This window comes from Saimiri boliviensis, chromosome 1, assembly GCF_048565385.1.
Source record: "Saimiri boliviensis isolate mSaiBol1 chromosome 1, mSaiBol1.pri, whole genome shotgun sequence".
NCBI classification, from domain to species: domain Eukaryota; kingdom Metazoa; phylum Chordata; class Mammalia; order Primates; family Cebidae; genus Saimiri; species Saimiri boliviensis.
The window spans coordinates 285,039,881-285,059,304 of NC_133449.1; the positions used below are offsets into that span (position 1 = coordinate 285,039,881).

Genomic DNA, 19,424 nt, shown 5'->3' on the forward strand with positions numbered 1-19,424 from the left:
TAGATATTATTTTCAAATTGTACACAATGAATTTTCCATTTCTGTTTGTGATTATACCAATTAAAATATCAATTATAATTTATTGTGTTAATAAAAATGTAAGTAATGATGGAATTTTTTGTCCCAAAAACTGTTGCATGAGGCTTTTTAAAAGGGGAAAAATGTAATTAAGAGTGTTTTCTTATGACTATGGAAAATAGTCAAAGTTTGAGTATTTTTTTTCTTTCCAGCAAATACTGTTTATAGACACAAAGAGAGGAATAGTGCTACCAGCATTCAAGTTTTTGAAATAACAATATTTTCTAAATTTGGTGTAATACAAGGCACACAGGGGGAACATAATAACTTTTTATTGAATAAATGGATAAATTAATGGATAGATGGTGTCTATTTGAAGTTTACTGTGGAAAACCCTTACAGGCAAAAGAGAGTTTTTAGTTATTTCATTGTCATCTCTGTAAAACACCTTAAGTTATATGAAGTCTCTGCTCTAACATTATCTCTATAGTGACAATTTAGTATTATACTAAGCTCTTTTACAGTTTGGGGACATTTATGTAAGCAGTGATAAAAAAATATGTATACAAATATGGTGTCACTTCCAAGACATGAATCCTAAAGATGATATTTTAGAACAAAGTTCCAGCTGTACAAAGTACCATTCATTCAAAAATTATTTTTTTGTCCTTGTACAGTGGTTCATGCCTATAATTCCAGCAAAGGGGCGGGGGAGGTCTGTTTGAGGCCAGGAGTTATGAACTGTTCATTTATTCTACCTTAACCTTTAAAAGAAAATAACAGATCCTTCCATTATAGCTTTTCATTGATTTTTGTTAGAATTATATTTGGCAAACAGTTCAAACGAATCCTTAAATAATTATTAAATATGCATAGGGAGCAGAAATTAAGATGTTTTCTGTCATCTTCATGGTCCTATTAAACAGTAGCCTAGCCTGTCTGTGCCAATTTGCAGCAAATCTATGTTGTTCTGAGAAAGCAGACTTCATTTTAATAATCTTATATTTCCTTTGCCATGTAGCCTTTGCTCTGCTGTGAAAAATCTTTTCCCACTAAGCAGATACATTGGTAAGATTTTGCTACAGATGTCTGCATCTTAGCTATGCACTTAGTGTTTAATAGATGTGGAATTATGGGGTATGCAAACCGGGTGCTAGGTATGGTCATGAATGAAAACAAATTTGCTCGGTGATTCAAGAGTGGGTAGAGTTAATAAACCACTACCTGATAGCTTGACATCCCCAAAAGTTCATTTCTTATGACAGACAGGAAATCTACCTGTAGGAATAACATCAGCTTGGACAACTGATAGCTCAGTGACTCTCTATAGCATTAGTTGAGGCTGAAAGAACAAAGAGGAAGGAAAATGGTATACTTCCCCACTTTTTAAATGCTATTGTACTCATTTAAACTTGGATTAAAATTTATATTTAAAAAAAGAATTTTTAATTTACAAATTGCCTTACTTTGCAAAACATGTTAAAGGTCACAGAATCTGTATGTACACAAATTTCTGTATAGTTGAGCATCTAAGGGTGAAGGTAGTTTGGTCTTAGGGCTACTGGAGTTGAATCCAGAGATCAGCCTCACCCTGGTACCCTACCATAGCTCAGATGATAGTTCAGTAACAATTCTTGTCTTCTGCTAGAAACTTTATGGCTTTTGTTATTGCCATAACCATAGCTCTGTGGCAGTGCCTTCAACATGGTAGGCACTTATCTCTTAATTATCTCTTAAATGAATGAATTTGAGGATCCTTAACAAGCTTGTTTGAACTGGTATGTTTTTATGAGTTAGGATTGCCAAGAGTGGGAATGAAGCTTTATGTCATTGTAATGTTAGGGAATGCCATGTATTTGCATGTATCTTCCTCCTGCAGTGACTGTTTCTAGTTTTTAGCTCACTGAGGTTGCTGTGGAAAATGAGGGCAGAGAGAAAGCTCATTGCTGGCCTATGCATCACGCTCAACACATTCTAGATGATGATTAGGAAAATGTACTCTAGAAAAATAGAGGGTATTTTAAGATCCTTTTAACAGTTTTCTATAGAGTTGTCCAACCATGGTATATGTTGAAAATACATTGTTGGTGTTTATTCTTAATAGTATATGCTTAATTCCAAGGTTTCTCTAAAAGTACTATGGTTTCCCAATCTTTGAGGTTTGAGAAGTTTTTAACAAATTCCTACAAGGCTTTCCATGACCCAGTCTCCTCCTACCTCTCCAGATTCACTTGTTCTTCTGGTTGACTTTGCTGGAGCCATGTTGGGACTCAACAGGACAGCACATTTAAGCTTCTTCCCATGCCAGGGCCTCTACATATATTGCATATTGTTCTATCTGGAACCCTATGATTAAACTGCTGATCCATCCCATATCTGAGTTTAAAAATGACTCTACATTAAAGATGTCCCTAAGCCTCACCCTGTTTTCCCTTAATGTTTCCCTGGTTGTAAATAGATAATTAATTTGACAGCTAATTGTTTCTTTTGGCATGTGAGTTTCCTGAAGCAGGTGTATGATGTTTCACTTTTGAATTCAGGGCTTTTCCAGAGGGTGTGGCAGCAATAGATGCTCAATAAGTATTTGCCAAAGCCATAAATGTTGAACAAATAATCTAAAGTTTGGTAATATTTTTTCTTTTTGTCTCTTTAGCTGGGAAGTTATCAATTCCCAACCAGATGAAAGACCCAGGCTCAGCCACTGTATTGCAGAATCATGGATGAATTTCAGCATATTTCTTCAAGAAATGTCTCTTTTTAAACAGCAGAGCCCTGGCAAGGCAAGTTTTCCCATAAAGGAGTATGTTTTAAAATGTTCAGTTACTTGGAAACAAATGAACTAACCTATTTTATCAGCTTATGAGATTTCTCCAATTTTAAAGATAATATACTAATAACATATACCTTAAAAGCTGGTATCAGCAAGGTTCAGAACTATGAATGTGCAAACACTAGAAAATCCTCAGCCTCACATTTTGAAACTGGATTGGTTTTACATTTTATACATATTTATCTAGCTCATTAGCTACAATGAATAATGATGGGTCTTATCAAGCAGACTAGGGAGAAAAAAAGTCTTCAGTTATCGTATTTATCCTGGTGCTGAAGCCAAAGGGATATGAAATGAATACGTAGTTCTTTGTGCTTTTGGAGATAACTGAATCTCATTTTCAAGCTAAAAAGTGGAGATTCTTGTATGATTTATTTAAGAAAGAAAACTTTTGGCAAAAACATTCATAGTGATTATATAAACAAAATGAGTATTTTTCCAATTAAGATAAAATCCATGAGGGGAAGTGTCTTATGTGGTCAGAAAGGGATTACATGGAGTGCCGTACATACTTCTATTATTTTATGTGTAGAGGCAGTTTTAATTCTGATTCGCTGTCTTGATAGCTTGGGTGAGGTACCATCAACAGACCTTGTCTCTTCCAGTGTTGCTTTCAGGTTTCTTGAGTATCCACCTGTGGATAGAATGAAGAGCTAGGAATGTCAGCATTGAAAATCTCTGTCTTTGTACCTTGTATGGGCAATCTCATAACTTCAATACTATTAAATAATAGAACTATGCTTGGAGATATTTTGAGTGTATTAAAGTGGCTGTATGGCATTTGGATGCATTTTTTTAAATCACTGAAGGCATTTTTTAGCATAGGCATCTATATTTGGGGCATGATGTTCTGTTGATGTTGATTTTACCGAAGTGGTTAAATATATTTTTGGAAGATTCTAAACTTCAAACTTCTGCATTGGGTTGCATTAATGTGCCCAAGATAATGAGCTTAAAATGATGATGCTACAAATGTAGGCATAATATGAAATCCCTTTGTAAAACTAAATTCTGGATATAGTAATGCTTTTATTAGCTTATTTGTTCCTTTGACTTTTATGGCCTTTCCATTTCATTTATAGAATTCCAAATTCTTTCAAGGGCCCTTGCTATTTTAGAAACAGCTCTTAGTTTTGTTCCACAGTTCCACTATTCTACTTTTGACTAATTAATTTATTAACTCTACTAAAGAATGAAAAATCAAAATTAAACTTACATTTAGACTCCTTTGCTCTTTATAATAATCAGTTATTGGTCAGAGGTATATATTCCTTCCTCCTGTGTCTTTAAGAAGCTCCCTTAATGAATTTCCTTTGCTTATCAGTTTAATTTACTATCACCACTTAAAGATGATGCAAAAATGTAAGACAATTTAAGACTGGAGTGTGAAAAACCAGGTGATGACTTTACGGGAAAATTTTTCTACCTGGGTATTTCTAAAGGGAATTAAGGACATTTTCTGATTGTTTTTAATTTTTTTAAAACAACCAAGATTTTTTTTAACCATAAATGACAGAGAGAAGGAAAATAAACAGATGTCACTGTAGGAGTTTCATTTCAATGGCAGTTTGTTTCTAGATGACTTAGAAGTGGGGTCAATTTGAGGGGTGCATATGGTCAGGAAAGAGGCTAGTGATGGCCATAAATTTATCCTGTCAGCTTAGCAGCTCTAAATTATGTTAGATTTGGGTAAACTACATTAGATTTGTATAGATACCTCTAATTTCTGTAACATGGGTTTTGCCGTGTTTTTATGAATTTCAGTGGGCTTACAGTTGTAGTTTGAAGTTTCAGATGTAGTTACTAGGCCACAATAATTTCCTTAAATGAGCGAAGTAAAAGAAGTTTCTGGGGACATAATAGCTTTCTGTTCTCTTACACCTGGCAGTAATATAGCCGCAGGCACAAGTAATGGAAGTTGTCACTATCTCTGCCAGAAATTAGTTCCTGTGTCTTCAAAATGATTATTACCGAGTGTTGAAATGAACTAAGGCTGGTTGAATGCAGCAGTCATTAGTCAGCCCTTAGTACAAAATAATGCTTTTTGGAAAAAATCTGTAATAACCTGAGAGGTCACATATAGATTTACAATTGTGTGTATATTCTGTGCTCTAAAATATCTTGATGTTATACATAACTATCCCATGTTATTTCTATTATTTCTAGTTTTGTCTCCTGGTCTGTAGTGTGTGCACATTTTTTACAATCTTGGGAAGTTACATTCCTGGGGTTATACTCAGCTATCTACTGTGTAAGTATACTAGAACATGTGGCTAATTTTTGTGATGCATATGGTTTCATTTATGGTCAACAGACCTTCTGTAGTTTGAGGAGGAGGGATGAGTTCTTAACTATAATATAAGTTGATTATTCTTTAATCTCCTGCTGTACAAAGTTTCTCCATTTTCTTAGAGATGTGTCTATACTTTAAAATTGGAAGAATAGTTGCAAAAGGCAGAATTACAAGTGAATAATTTAATGTTAAATTTTATCAGTAAAACTATCCATAAAGCTCTATGCCCCACCTCCCAAAAACACACCATCACCTTTGCCTTCATGCATGTTCTTTGGCTCAAAAAAAAAAAAAAAATTACAACCATGATGAAATACCATTGCATCCCTACTGAATGGCTAAAATTAAAAATACTGATATGAAGTATTAGGAAGGATACAGAGCAAGTGGAATTCTCACGTACTGTTGGAGGGTAGGTAGAATGTTAAAATCACTTTGGATAACAGTTTGGCAGTTTCTTAAAAACTGCTACATGACAAATCCATCTCACAACCAGGTACTTACCCAAGAGAAATGAAAAGTACAAAGACACAGATGTTACAACATATTATTTGTAGTAGCCAAAAGCAGAATATAATCCATACATCCATTAATAGGATGAATGGGTAAGCAAACTGTGGTATATCCATAAACGGATCACTACTTAGCACTAAAAATGGATACATACAGCACTAAAGAGAAATCTCAAAATAATTAGACTGAGTAGAAGAAGCCAGATGAAAGAATGTGATTCCATTTATATATTCAAATTAATAGAAAATTCAAACTAGTCTTTAGTGACAAAGCAGATCAGTGGTTGCCTGGGGATGAGGTGGGAGGGGGCAGGGCGAAGAGGCAGGAGACTGGAAGGAAGGACGAATACAAACGTGAGGAAACTTCTGGGGGTCGTAGACATGTTCACTATCTTGATTACGGTGATGGCCTCTTAGTTGTACGCATATGTCAAAATTTATCAAATTGTGTACTTTAAATACATGTATTTTATTATATATCAGGAGTCACTCAAAAATGTTATTAAAAAGTGTGGATTTTCTGCTTCACCTGAAAACTCTGATACTATGATCTGGCACGGCTACCTTTCTATGGAGCAGGCACTCTCCACTTAACATACCCCATATTTTCCATTTTTTTCTTACAAAATTTACATACAATTTCTTGGCCTCTACAGATATTTGAATTTGTAACTTCTATTTCAAAATATAATAGGGGACATTTCCTAAAAAGAACAAATAAATAAAGATTAGGAATAAAAGACCTAGAGTATGGCAATCTTTGTTTCTTTTTGCATTCTTAATGCATAATGCAAATGGCAAATGGTCAGAGCTCAAATCCATTCTCCCCGAAAGAGCTCATATGTAACATCAGCATCTTGATTACATTGCTTAGGAGGTGAAGGAGAAGAGGACTAGGGAATGAGAGAAGAATTTGGGCAAGGCATTATTAGATGGTTTGCTTTGATCTCATTTCTACTTTACAACAACCCCAAGAAATAATGTTATTATCCTAATATTATTGAGAGGCTAATAACTTTCCCATGGTGAAATGGCATTGAATACATAGTTAAACCAGGTCTGTTGTTTGGAAGGCATGTAATTTTTCTATAAATTTTGAGAGTAAAAGTAGGGAGCTGATCTAATTGCATCTGAAAACAGTGACTGTGAGCATTGTGTGTATGTGGGTATGCATGTGTGTGTTTGTGGGTGGTGGTAGAAAATGTTTACCTTATAGAAAAAGAATGGAAATTATGAACTTATTTCACAGAGGCATTTCCCATTTTTTAAAAAAAAGCTTAAATTTTTCAGTAAAGAAACAGTATTTTGAAATGTATGTAGCCTTTTGAAAGGAAAGGCATTTTACCTATACTCTCTTTCTTCTTCCAGTACTATGTGCATTTTTGTGTCCATTGTTTAAATGTAATGATATTGGACAAAAAATATACAGCAAAATTAAGTCAGTTCTGCTGAAACTAGATTTTGGAATCGGAGAATATATTAATCAGAAGAAACGTGAGAGATCTGGTAGGTAAAGTTTATATTTTAGATTCTATGCATGAGACATTAGTGGGCTATTTTTAGGAAATTCCTTTAATACATTTGAGGATACTTTTAGCCTTTTACTAAATATTATTATAGAAGCGAATCTCCCTCAAGGTGATATATACATATATAGAGGCGTTCATTCTTTTCTCAAATATACAACTAAATAAGCTGACTTTCTAATCCAGACTGCTAGGGTAGAAAGAAAAGGCTTCACCACTCTTTATTTTGCTATTTATGATTTACATAACTTTGTTTTATTTTGGGTTGGACTATCGCAAATATAAAATCACACAAGCAGTGCTAACAGCATGGAAGCTGTGTAAGAAGTGATTGAAAGCACAGGGGAAGGAAAAGAAAACACAGGAAAAGCCAGTATAATCACCTTTTACTTTTTAACATGGCTTATGACCGTCTAGGTTCTCAAATTAGAATGTATTAGAGTCACCTGGAGGGCTTATTAAAAGATAAACTGCTTGGCCCCAGCCCAGAGTTTCTGATTGAGTAGGTCTAGGGTAGGGCCTGAGAATTTGCAGTTCTAAAAAGTTCCCAGGGAGGATGCTTTTTTGCTGTTTCATGGACAATATTAAAAGAACCACTAATGTATATCGTTTCTTTTGCAAATATGTGAAGCTTGTTATGTGCAAACATTTAATTTTACGGAGGCATTTTAGGCTATGAGAAATGTGGGGTAAGAATACATAATAAAATAAATGCACTATGTCTAAGTTGGCTGGGAAACTGAAAGCTTCCAATTTTTTTCTCAACAGAAGCAGATAAAGAAAAAAGTCACAAAGACGACAGTGAATTAGACTTTTCAGCTCTTTGTCCTAAGGTATTTGTTGTCTAGTTTTCAGTTTGTTCCTGTGTGGTTTGATTGTAAAGGTATTTACTATTAAAAAGCCAAAGCTGAATGAGCTTCCTAATAGACTCCTTAGACTTCTGTAAGATGATTGAATGATTTCAAAAGAAAAATATCCACCTGGTTTTTATTACTCTGAAATTTTGGGGGTTTGTATAGGTTTTTCAGAATATTCCCTTCAGCAGTTTAAAATGTGCTCCTGGTGTTTATTTATATTAACACAGATTAGCCTCACGGTTGCTGCCAAAGAGTTATCCGTGTCTGACACAGATGTCTCAGAGGTTTCCTGGACTGATAATGGGACCTTCAACCTTTCAGAAGGATATACTCCACAGACAGACACTTCTGATGGTATGCTAATATTTCTGGATATGTTTATTTTTTATAAGTGCATACAAAACTATTTAACTTCTGTCAAAATACTAACGGGTAAATAAAATGTTACCACCATATCTATACAGTGAAATATTACTTGCCTATTGTGGGAAGTAGAAAAGTTCCTTTTTAAAGTGTTCTAGGATTAAATAGTAATGCTGCTTGTACAGCTTTGTGAATATACTAATAAACACTGAATTGTACACTTCAGAAGGGTGATTTTTTGGGGTTTATGAATTACCAAAAGCTGTTAATAAAAAAGTATGAGGGAAAAAAAATCTAAATTAGCCAATGTCCAAATCCGCCTTTATTAAAAAAGTAGTAAAAAATTAGAAAAATTACCTCCTGAAATATCTTTGAAATGTCCTAAGCGACAATGGTGGGAGAGAAAGAGAGAAGCTAATCCTATACATTGAGGCCTAGTCCTCATTAAAAGGGGCTGAAGTATGGAGGGCAAATTCCCTGAGTCCAAAGCTGACTCCAGATCTTCTCACATTTGTCTTCAAAGTTAAAAAAGCTTTTTTATTTTATATTTTTTAATTTCCAGCTTTTAAGTTCAGGGCGACCTGTGCAGGATGTGCAGGTCTGTTACACAGGTAAACATGTCCCGTGGTGGTTGCCTGCACGGGTCATCCCATCACCCGGGTATTAAGCCCAGCATCTATTAGCTGTTCTTCCTGATGCTCTCCCTCCTCCCACCCCTAACTCTGACAGGCCCCAGTGTGCGCTGTTCCCCGCCATGGTGTCTATGTGTTCTCAGTATTCAGCTCCCACTTATAGGTGAGAACATGCAGTGTTTGGTTTTCTATTCCTATGTTAGTTTGCTAAGGATAATGATTTACAGCTCAATCCATGTCCCTGCAAAGGACGTGAGCTTGTTCCTTTGTTATGGCTACACCATTCCATGGTGTATGTGTGCCACATTTTCTTTATCCAGTGTATTCTTTGTTTATAATAATGAAGTGCAATTAAACGCAGGAGAGCACAATATTCTTTATAATGCAAATTACATCCGTAACTCAAATTGAGAGTCAGTGCTTGTGCAGCAACTTAACTTTTGCTGGTCTTTGGCCATACACTGAACATATGAGCAGATTATAAAGGAGGAGGTGAATGAACTATTTTATACTTATGTTCCAAACACACATTTTTTCTGTTTCTAAAGAAAAGAGGGAGGGAGGCTGTGCAGTGTTTGAAAAAAGATGGGTTTGGAAGGTGGAAGACCCAAGTAGAGTCTTGTCTTTTGTCACCACCTAACTCTATGACCTGGAATAGGTGACATAATTTTTGTGGATCTCAATTTCCTTACTTTTAAAGTACATCACAGCATTGCTGAAGTTGATTCAGGCTCTACAAACTTTCAGTACCTACAATTTGAGGTCATATTTTAAAGAACAATAATAACAAGTACCTTGTTGTTAAGCATCCCATCTCAGATTTATTCAACAAAAGACACAATAATACTTCAAGCCACATATAAGGCTTTTCATTAATTGAAGATTTCAGATAACTATTGCAGGGAGTGAACTGTTATAAGGTTTTATTTGAAAAGTAAAAACAATAAAATCTATCAGCCTTCTAATCTGACATTGCTTTCAAATGTCCTAAATCTTGGTCTGGTCAGTTTCAGCTATACTTACAGAGAGCCAATGTTTCCATAAACTCTTGGGTTATAGAGAATATAAGGAGCAGTATCTTCTTTTCATTGCTTAAAACAAACACAGGTTACAGACACTGAAATAGATCTCTATATATGAAAATGCTGAGGCTGGATAACATTAACCAAAACCCAAGCAAACTTCCAATTATAGTATTTTAAATTTCATGTACATATACCCATTGGCTTAAGATAATTCCCACTGTAGGAGCAGGATGGGGAATTTTTATAGCAAATGCTTAAACTTTAGTCAAAACCTCAAGCTAATATCAGACGAAGGTGAGTTTTAGGTCAGTACATAAATTGTTTTGTGCTTAAGAGGAAACTAAATGTGGAGACGGATGTGTAGTATTTGTGTCCCTGTGGTGAAGAGTGTTGCAGAATTAGGAGGAGTTTAGTATGTGGTTAAATGGATTCAAGTTGACTCAGGAGGCTAGTGAACGGCAAGCTTGCCCAAAGGGTTCAGATAAAAGTGCTATCATTTAGACAGCACTTTTATTTCATATTTGTCACGGTGCCTAAGTCTGAACTTCTGTTATGCATTTCACAGATCTTGACCGACCTAGTGAGGAAGTTTTCTCTAGAGATCTTTCAGATTTTCCATCTCTAGAAAATGGCATGGGAACAAATGATGAAGATGAATTAAGCCTTGGCTTGCCCACTGAGCTCAAGAGAAAGAAGGAACAGTTGGATAGCGGCCACAGACCAAGCAAAGAGATGCAATCAGCAGCTGGTCTCACCCTTCCTCTGAACAGTGACCAAACCTTTCACTTGATGAGCAACCTGGCTGGGGATGTCATCACAGCTGCAGTGACTGCAGCTATCAAAGACCAGTTAGAGGGTGTGCAGCAAGCACTTTCTCAGGCTGCCCCCAGCCCAGAAGAGGACACAGACACTGAAGAAGGTGATGACTTTGAACTACTTGACCAGTCAGAGCTGGATCAAATAGAGAGTGAACTGGGACTTACACAAGACCAGGAAGCAGAAGCACAGCAAAATAAGAAGTCTTCAGGTTTCCTTTCAAATCTACTTGGAGGCCATTAATATAGGAATCAGCTTGCAACACAGCACAAAAAACACCAAAAAAATTTTAAACGAGAGAAAAAAAAAAAAAGGAAAAAAATTGAACTGTAAGCTTTAATGATTACTTTAGATTTGTTTTATTTTCCCTCCTGCAGTGAATTAATTGGATATATATCAGCTGACACTGATAGATTGATCTTTCTGATCGTTATTTTTGTGTAGTAAGCATGGAAATGAACTTTATACACACCACTGTGTTGTCAGAGATAAATATTAGGGGTTGTTTTTAAAGCAAAAAGAAACAAAAACCAAATTATTAAAATCCTTCTATATATTTTTCTTTTTACAGTTTTTCAAGCATGCAAAACAGTTTATTGTAACTCATTGAAAATATTAACAATTAATTGTGAATACATGCTGTTATCAGCTTCCTTATTCCTAATACCTGGAAAACTTTTTTTAAACTGATAGATTCTGATGTAAAAAGAAATTTTCAAGGCATCTCAGTTGAAGGACTTGGGAAATACTATTAAAATTAATTACATAGAAAAAAATTAAAAGTATATTTAAGTACTCTGGATAGACTGAAACATTTCCATGTTATTTCTGCAGTTGTAGGTTTAAGTTTATTTGTAAAGCAGCATGCTTCATTGACTGCCATCTCTAGTCTTGCAATGGGTAGTATTAACCCATAGAAAGCAAGCAGTTGTATATCACATAGACAATGGTTATGATGTAAACAGGTTCAGTTGTTTTGTGGTTCATTTGTGGTTCATTTGTCATGTTTGTGACAGGGATGTTGGGAGCACAGCTCTATTCTGCCTGCTCAGACTTAAGTTAGACCCTTATCTTTTATATTATGTCATGAAAAAAGTCTCCTAAAATTATGAAACTATTTCTTGATATAAGTGATGTGATCATCAGCAATAAAGACGTAATAACTCTGTTTTCTTAGTCTGTATAGAGGAGAAGAACTTGTTTGGCTTTAAAATATATTTATTTGCCATTTAAATATAAATATGAAATCTGTTTCTTATTGGGCAGAATATATATATTTTCCTTTATTTTAAACTTTTAAAGATCATTTTTAAATAACCAAATTTGATTCATGGTTTTTAACAAAGGACTAAAAAGCTGAAACCAAGCTAGTTTTGTTTTTTTGTGATATAAACTTTAAGTGTTGAGGGACCATGCCAGCAGCTACCAAAAATCTCTTAAATCTTCAGGTACAGCTGGCATTTTGGCGGATGCGTAGAGACATCTGAGACCCTCAGGAAGGAAGGATAATCCAAGAATATAGGAAATCTGTGTTCTCTTCCTTTCATTTTATCCCTTTTATTTCTAAAGACTAATTATAGGTAATCTGACATTTTAATATTTATTTTTTCTTTCTGAGGTATTAAAATATCTAGGCTGAATTTTGCCAAATGTTAAAGGGAGAAGAGTTACTGAAGACTTTGAACACTTGCTTTTTGTGATTGCTTATGTCATTAGTGCCTCATGACTGTGTTTGATGTCCTTTATTGATACAAAGTGAGCCTGTGCCTTCATTACCTTGCCCATTTTAATACAAATGGAAACCTGGTGTTTGAAAATCTCTGAACTGTGTGGGTTTTGGAGGAATATACCTGAATTTTATTCAATAACAGTTTCTGGAGAGGAAGAAAAATACAGTTACATATTTATAAATTAGTCATTACTAGTATTCTTTTTTTTTGTGTATGTTTCTTTCTTTCAAACCATATTCTTGGTTATAAAGTTGAAAAGTTTAAAGGTCATTTCTGTTTTTTCATTGAGGGGAAGACAACTTAAATAATCCAAGTAATCAAAGAATATAAGTCACTAGATGACCTTACAAGAAGATTAACTCAAGGGCTGATAATCTGTGATGGTATGAACAATCAATCTAGAATAAAATGTTAATAACTACAAATTAAAAGGTGTGGAGGTGGGAGGAAGATGGTAAAGTAGAAAAATGTGCTATCAACACTATAGGGGAGACATGCCAACTCTCTAGGGACAGCAATATTATAATTATATATGAACTGTATTTGTATATGGCTGTGTGACCACAAATTTACACAATACAATAATGGTACTTTCTCACAGCTATTAATTCAAACAAACACAAGGATGTTGAAGGTGTTTGTTGGTGCCTATGTGTATGCTTTGATGGTGGGGGGGGGTCATTGTTTCTGGTTTTAAAAGATGAAGTAGCAGATAAACCATGTGATTGATCCAATATAATAGAGGACTACATATGCTTTAGCATGAGAATTAATATCAATAGCAATATTTCCCCAACATCTGAAAGAACTGATAATGAGTGGTTTGTAAAATCTAAGTGGACTCAAGTATTTAAAATGTGAACCATGGATACATATTTTTTAAATTGAAAGCTGTAGAAAAGTTTTGCTTACTTCCTATAGAAAGTACTAAGCAGAATCACAGAATGGCAATAGCCATACGTTGAGCAATTATTTTAATCTGAAGCAATAAGCAGTGCTCAAGAAGTTGAAGCTTGCTTTGGAAGATCAATCCAGGCTTAAATATTCTCATTCTGAAATACCTTTTTTTTTCTTACCCTACATAGTAGCTTCAAAATGTTTTGTTTTTTTTTTTTTAAACTGCCTGCTCCCCAGTTTAATAAAATAGGAAAAGAAACTTTTATAAGGTTTTGTAATTGGCAAATATATTCAACATATTTAGGCATCTTATTATATTTGAAATAAATGTGACTTTCTTCCATTTAAAAAAGTGGCAAATGGCAGCATGTTACTAATTTTAACCAAGAAGGAAATCCACATTTAAGAAAAAAAGTGATTTTAACATTTATATTATCTGTTTATAATGTAGATGGGTATACTTCTGTATACTGCTTCAGCTGTGTTCATTGCAAGATAGGAAATTATTCTGAAAACCTTTACTGAACTACTGTTGTCTTAGATCATTTGTATTATGATGAAATTAGAAAGCCTCAGAACTATATTTTTGTATATTATTCCTTCATTTCATGGTAGCATTTATACTAAGATGCTGAAAATATGAGTTCTGGTTCTAATGTTAACATCATGGCCCCAAGACAAAGTGTCAAAGTCACAATAACGTCCCCAAGCCTCAGCCTGTTTCCCCAAACATTAAATAGGGAAGTTAATTCTTACCTTCTCACACAGGAATGTTTTAAGAATGAATGAAAAAAAGTATCTGAAGCATGCTTGGTGGGGGTGGAAATGCTGCATAAAACCCAGATACTGATTTCTTTCCTGCCTGTGTTTCAACTGAGTAATTCTTTTAAACATTAAAACAAAGGTAATCAACAAGCAACGGCTTACAAAAACCATAAGGTTCTTTTAATGGGTCTAGCACTGTATCAGCCTCATAGTGCAATAAATCCTTGTGGAATTAATGGACAGAAATGTTATAAAAATGTCACTGTTTCAGTTGATTCTGTGGACCAAGCGTAAAGCTCTTGAATAGTAATTTTTATGGTTGTAACACCTACTGGCTACGGGACTCTGAGAAAGTCACCTAATAACTCCATACCTATTTACCTCATCTACAAAATAAAACTGTAGTACCATTTACCTCATAGAGTGTTGCAAGAATTAAGTGTCTTAAGGCCGGGGTTGGCAGACTGTGGTCCATGGGCCAAATCCGGCCTGCCACCTGTTTCTGTAAGGGCTGCAGGCTAAGAATGATTTTCATATCTTGAAGTAGTTCAAAAAAATCAGTACTATTTTATGACATGAGAATAAATGAAAATCAATTTTCAGCATCTGTAAATAATGTTCAAGTAGAACACAGCTATGCTCATTTATGTATCGTCTATAGCTGCTTTTATGCTATAACAATGAAGCTGATTAGTCGTGACAGAGACCCAAGGCCTACAAAGCATATTTACTCTCTGGCCATTTATGGGAAAAGTATGCTAACTCTTGGTCTAGGACATATTAATCCTCATGACTCTACAGTTAAGTGGTATTAAAAACTTTTTGCCAAAGAAAAGGGTAAATAAGTTGTCCAAGGTCACATAGCTAGTCAGGGAAAAAGCCAGCCTGACCCCAAAGCCTATTCTCTTTTTTATGTATCATACTAGTATATTGGTTTTATTTTTTGATACATTAACAATGATCATAATTTTAAGTGGTTTAACAGAATTTCACTAAGTATTAAATATTGATTTTATTTTAGATTTTTTTCCCGAAGGCTGTAGAAATCAGTTGATCTATACTGTTTTAAATGCTGTGATAAATATGCTTTGCTGTAAATTTCAATTTCTTAATAAAGTAAGAGAAGACTTTGCATTTGTAGATAGCCAGAACAATTGGGGATAGAAAAACTCTCACAGCATTTAACATTTTTATGAACACAGAATTCACAGAAACTGTAAACCCTGTGATAAGTGTACATTCGTTTTTATATTTCGATATTTGTTACCCCCACCAAAGGTTACCCTCAACCAACCCAATCACCTTTATAGTCTGCCTTTTTAAAAGCCAAGGTGCCACTGCAATAAAGGAATGTGAAAAGCAGTAAAACTGTCACAAGAGAGTCCTGTGATCAGTAATCAAACTGACTTGAAGGCAACTTTATTAGCTTTTAAATTATGTAATGATCAAAGATGAATATCCCAAAGTCTTCCAAGACTGAAACGAGAACCATGTTACTGTGTGTACTGTCACCTTTACAGTGTGCACCACAACTCTAGTAGTTTGAGAATTACATGAACTATTTTAAGGGCTATGTCATGGTATCCAGAAGGAATTCTAATTTTCAGTACTTTCAAATTAATTTTCTTCGTCATAGGTGGTTTTATTAGTCCATTCTCACATTGCTATAAAGAAATACCTGAGACTGGGCAATTTATACGAGATTTAATTATTTCAGGGTACTGCAGGCTGTACAGGAAGCATGGTGGCCTCTGCTTCTCGAGAGACCTCAAGGAGCAGACTCAAGGCAGAAGGCAAAGTGGGAGCAGGCAGTTCACACGCCAAAATCAGGAGCAAGAGACAGCGAGGGGGGAGATGATACACACTTTTAAACAACCACACCTTGAGAGAACTCACTGTTGCAAGAATAGCACCAAGGCGGTGATGCTAAACCATTCAAGAGAAATCCACACCCATGATCCAATCACTCCCACCAGGGAGTGATTACATTATGACATGAGATTTGGGTGGGAACAGCAACAAACTGTATCAGTGATCTGAAGATCTAATTTCTTCAGAGAGTGAGCAAATTGGTAATTTTTTTTGACAGTAACATCAGCAGAGGTTAGACACATTTAGAGTGCAGAGGATGTACTGCAGAGAGATTTTACTCAACAGTCCCTCGCAGTCAGCTTGCATTTACCAAGGAGCTATTGGCTGTACAAATACTCTTTTTGTTTTTTGTTTTCCAATTAGTTTCAGAGATTGCTGCTGGATCTGCTCAAGGCCCACTTCTATTCCTGATGCCATATAAGCACAAACATTTTGTGACTCTCTATTGTTTACCAAATGAAGACTGAATAGTAAACATAAGAATCCAAGTCTCTAGCCAATGATATCGTGGCTCTCTCTAGTCTCATTTTCCCTTGTTTGTCTCTATTCTATGCTTCATCCAACCTAGACAGACTCTTCTTAAAAACGTCCTTCATTTTCCTCCCTCCACAGTATTTCTTCTACCTGTTCCACTTCCCTTTTCACTTGCAAAGTCCACAATTATCTTCTTTAGGACCCATCTGAAATGCTTAATCCTTAATGAAAACTTTTCTGATCTCTCAAGTGGGATGAAATTTCTCTATCCTAAATACTCATTACCCCTTTCTTTATATTTCATTGTACTAGATCCAGCTTCATTCTATTACAGTTAACTGTAAATATTTATCTCTAAGAAATCATAAAAGAAAAAAACTTCTTGAGGGTAGGAATGGCCTAATCAATTTAGAACCAGTAGAATGTTACAAAAAATATGTAGCATGTGGGAGAGATTACAGGAGATATGAAAGCCAGGTGAAGGAATTTAAACTATCTTATGGGCAACAGACAATGATTCTTGAACAGAAAAAGTGACATGAAAAAAATGCTACAGGAAAATTACTGATTACCGTATTTACTGTAGAAGGAGGCTACAGGGAAACAATAAGGTTGTCTTGGAGACTGCAGAAGAACAGTACATTGGAAAATTAGTGTGGCAGAGGACACAACACCCCTTTAAAAAAGAAAAGTAAAGAAACTGGAGAGTTCAATGATGCTGAAATAGGAGGATCATGAAAACAGATTAAAGGAAGCAGGGAGGAAATAATGACCTGAAGAACAGATGCTAGAATGATAATAGGCAAAAGTAAAACCAGAAGTTCTTTTTTATAGCCATCTTCTGCTTTATTTTTTAGGGAAGCTTGAAAACATACACTGCTTTGCTTATTCCAGTTAACGACTAATACTAGCTACGTTTCTCAAAGTAAGCATCCAGACGGTTCAGGTATTTTAAGATACTGATAATCTCAAAGTACATTTTCTAGAAATAAAAATCATCTGACTTAACTTTTGCACTGCAAAAGATTCATTTAACAAATACTGAACAGTTGATCTGCTGGCACCGTTCTAGCATTAGGGTATACAACAAAGGAGTGCTTGTTCTCATGCAGCTTGTGCTCCATCTAGATGTAGATGATAACACAGGCAGTGTGACTAGACATCCTGGTTTGCCCAGGATTGAGGGGTTTCCTGGGATGCAGGACTTCCAGTGCTAGGCCTGGGAAATCGGTGGCAAACAACAAAGGCTAGTGGTAGTTGATCTCCCGGTGATCCCCTCGAACCATTCTGCCCCTCACTTCCTGGCATACATGCCCTTATGTAAACCCTTCTCACATTAAATATGGCTGACCTGCATAAGTAACAACACATTGTGGAAACGACTGTGTGTGACTTCCAAGGCTAGGTCAGTATTTCATGTGGCTCTCTGCCGCACTCAAGCAGCCCTATGGAGAGGCCCACTTCTCAAGGAACCAAAACCTCTTGCTATCAGTTTATGTAAATGAATCATCTTTAAGAGAGATTTCCCCATTCACAGTCAAATACAGTCAGACTTTCAGATGACTTTAGCTTTGCACAGCACGTTGACTGCAACTTCTTATGAGATCTTAGAACCACACAGCTAGGCTACTCAAATGCTTGACATACAGAAACGGAAATAAAGGTTGATGCTAAATTTGGGGGTGATTTAATTCAGAGTAGTATATAACTAATACACTGCTAGAGGAAACTTATGCCTGGTAAGGAAATTAGGAAGGTAGGCACTATTTTTGATAAGAGGGTTTGGATAAGCCTCTCTTACAAAAGCATTTGGGTAGAGATCCAAAAAGTAAGGGAGCAAGCTAGTAAAAAGATGTTTCCAGGAGAAGAGTCATGGGTTTCTGACTTACTACCAACCAAAGATGCTTGTTAGAACATCAAATGTGTCACTGCGACTAAAGCGGGCTGAGCAGGGTAGAGAAGGGGGTGTGGCAGGACATCAGAGGTAGGGGTAGAGCCTCACAGAATAAAAATGTGTTTAAATTTTGTTGAGTCAAGGGAAGCCACTGGAAGGTTTTGAGCAAAAAGACCAGCACAACTTGACCCATATTTTTTGAAACGCCATCTTCTTTTGGTGTGCTATTGGCGGCTTGGATTCTGAGCATTCGATTCTGTAACAAGGCAGATTGGATGAAATCTATGACCTCCCCAATCATTTGAAGTTCATTTCCTTTTTTCTCCTCTCCTCTTTCCTTTCCTTTTCTTCTCTCTTTTTCTCTTGAGACGGAGTCTTGCTCTGTTGCCCAGGCTGGAGTGCAGTGGCGCGATCTCGGCTCACCACAACCTCGCTTCCTGGGTTCAAACAATTCTGCTTTAGCCTACTGAGTAGCTGGGCTTACAGGTGCGCGCCACTGCGCTGGACTAATTTTTTTTTTTTTTTTTTTAAGTGGAGACGGGTTCCGCCGTGTTGGCCAGGCTGGTCTTGAACTCCTGACCTCAGGTGACCCGCCCGCCTTGGCCTCCGAGAAGTGCTGGGATTATAGGAGTGAAGCACCGCTCTCGGCCTGAAGTTCATGTATTCTACCGAACTTTGCTGTCCGATATAGATGAGGCTACACAACCAACTGGGCGCCTGACACGGGGCTAGTCCGAACTGAGATGGGCTATTAACTCTAAAACACACGGGATTTCCAAGACGTAGAACCAACAACGGAGCGTAAACGATCTCATTAATTGTTTTAGACTGATTACAGGCCGAAATGATAGGATGGGCTAAATTAAATATATCATTAAAAGCAGTTTCACCGATTTCTCTTTACCCTTTAAAAAACGTGG

The 19,424-nt window shown here is 35.9% G+C and overlaps 1 protein-coding gene across 2 annotated transcripts in view; it reads left to right on the forward strand.

Moving 5' to 3' along the window:
• Nucleotides 1-12,786, forward strand: part of RETREG1 (reticulophagy regulator 1) — a 140,644-nt gene extending 127,858 nt beyond the window's left edge. For both annotated transcript variants that reach the window (XM_039470396.2, XM_003942909.4), the window contains 6 exons: nt 2,672-2,798; nt 5,015-5,099; nt 7,022-7,159; nt 7,948-8,012; nt 8,264-8,390; nt 10,622-12,786. In XM_039470396.2, coding sequence (XP_039326330.2) covers nt 2,672-2,798; nt 5,015-5,099; nt 7,022-7,159; nt 7,948-8,012; nt 8,264-8,390; nt 10,622-11,115 — 1,036 coding nt within the window. In that variant the 3' untranslated portion in view covers nt 11,116-12,786. The remainder of the gene's footprint in view (nt 1-2,671; nt 2,799-5,014; nt 5,100-7,021; nt 7,160-7,947; nt 8,013-8,263; nt 8,391-10,621) is intronic.
• Nucleotides 12,787-19,424: the final 6,638 nt, after the last annotated feature.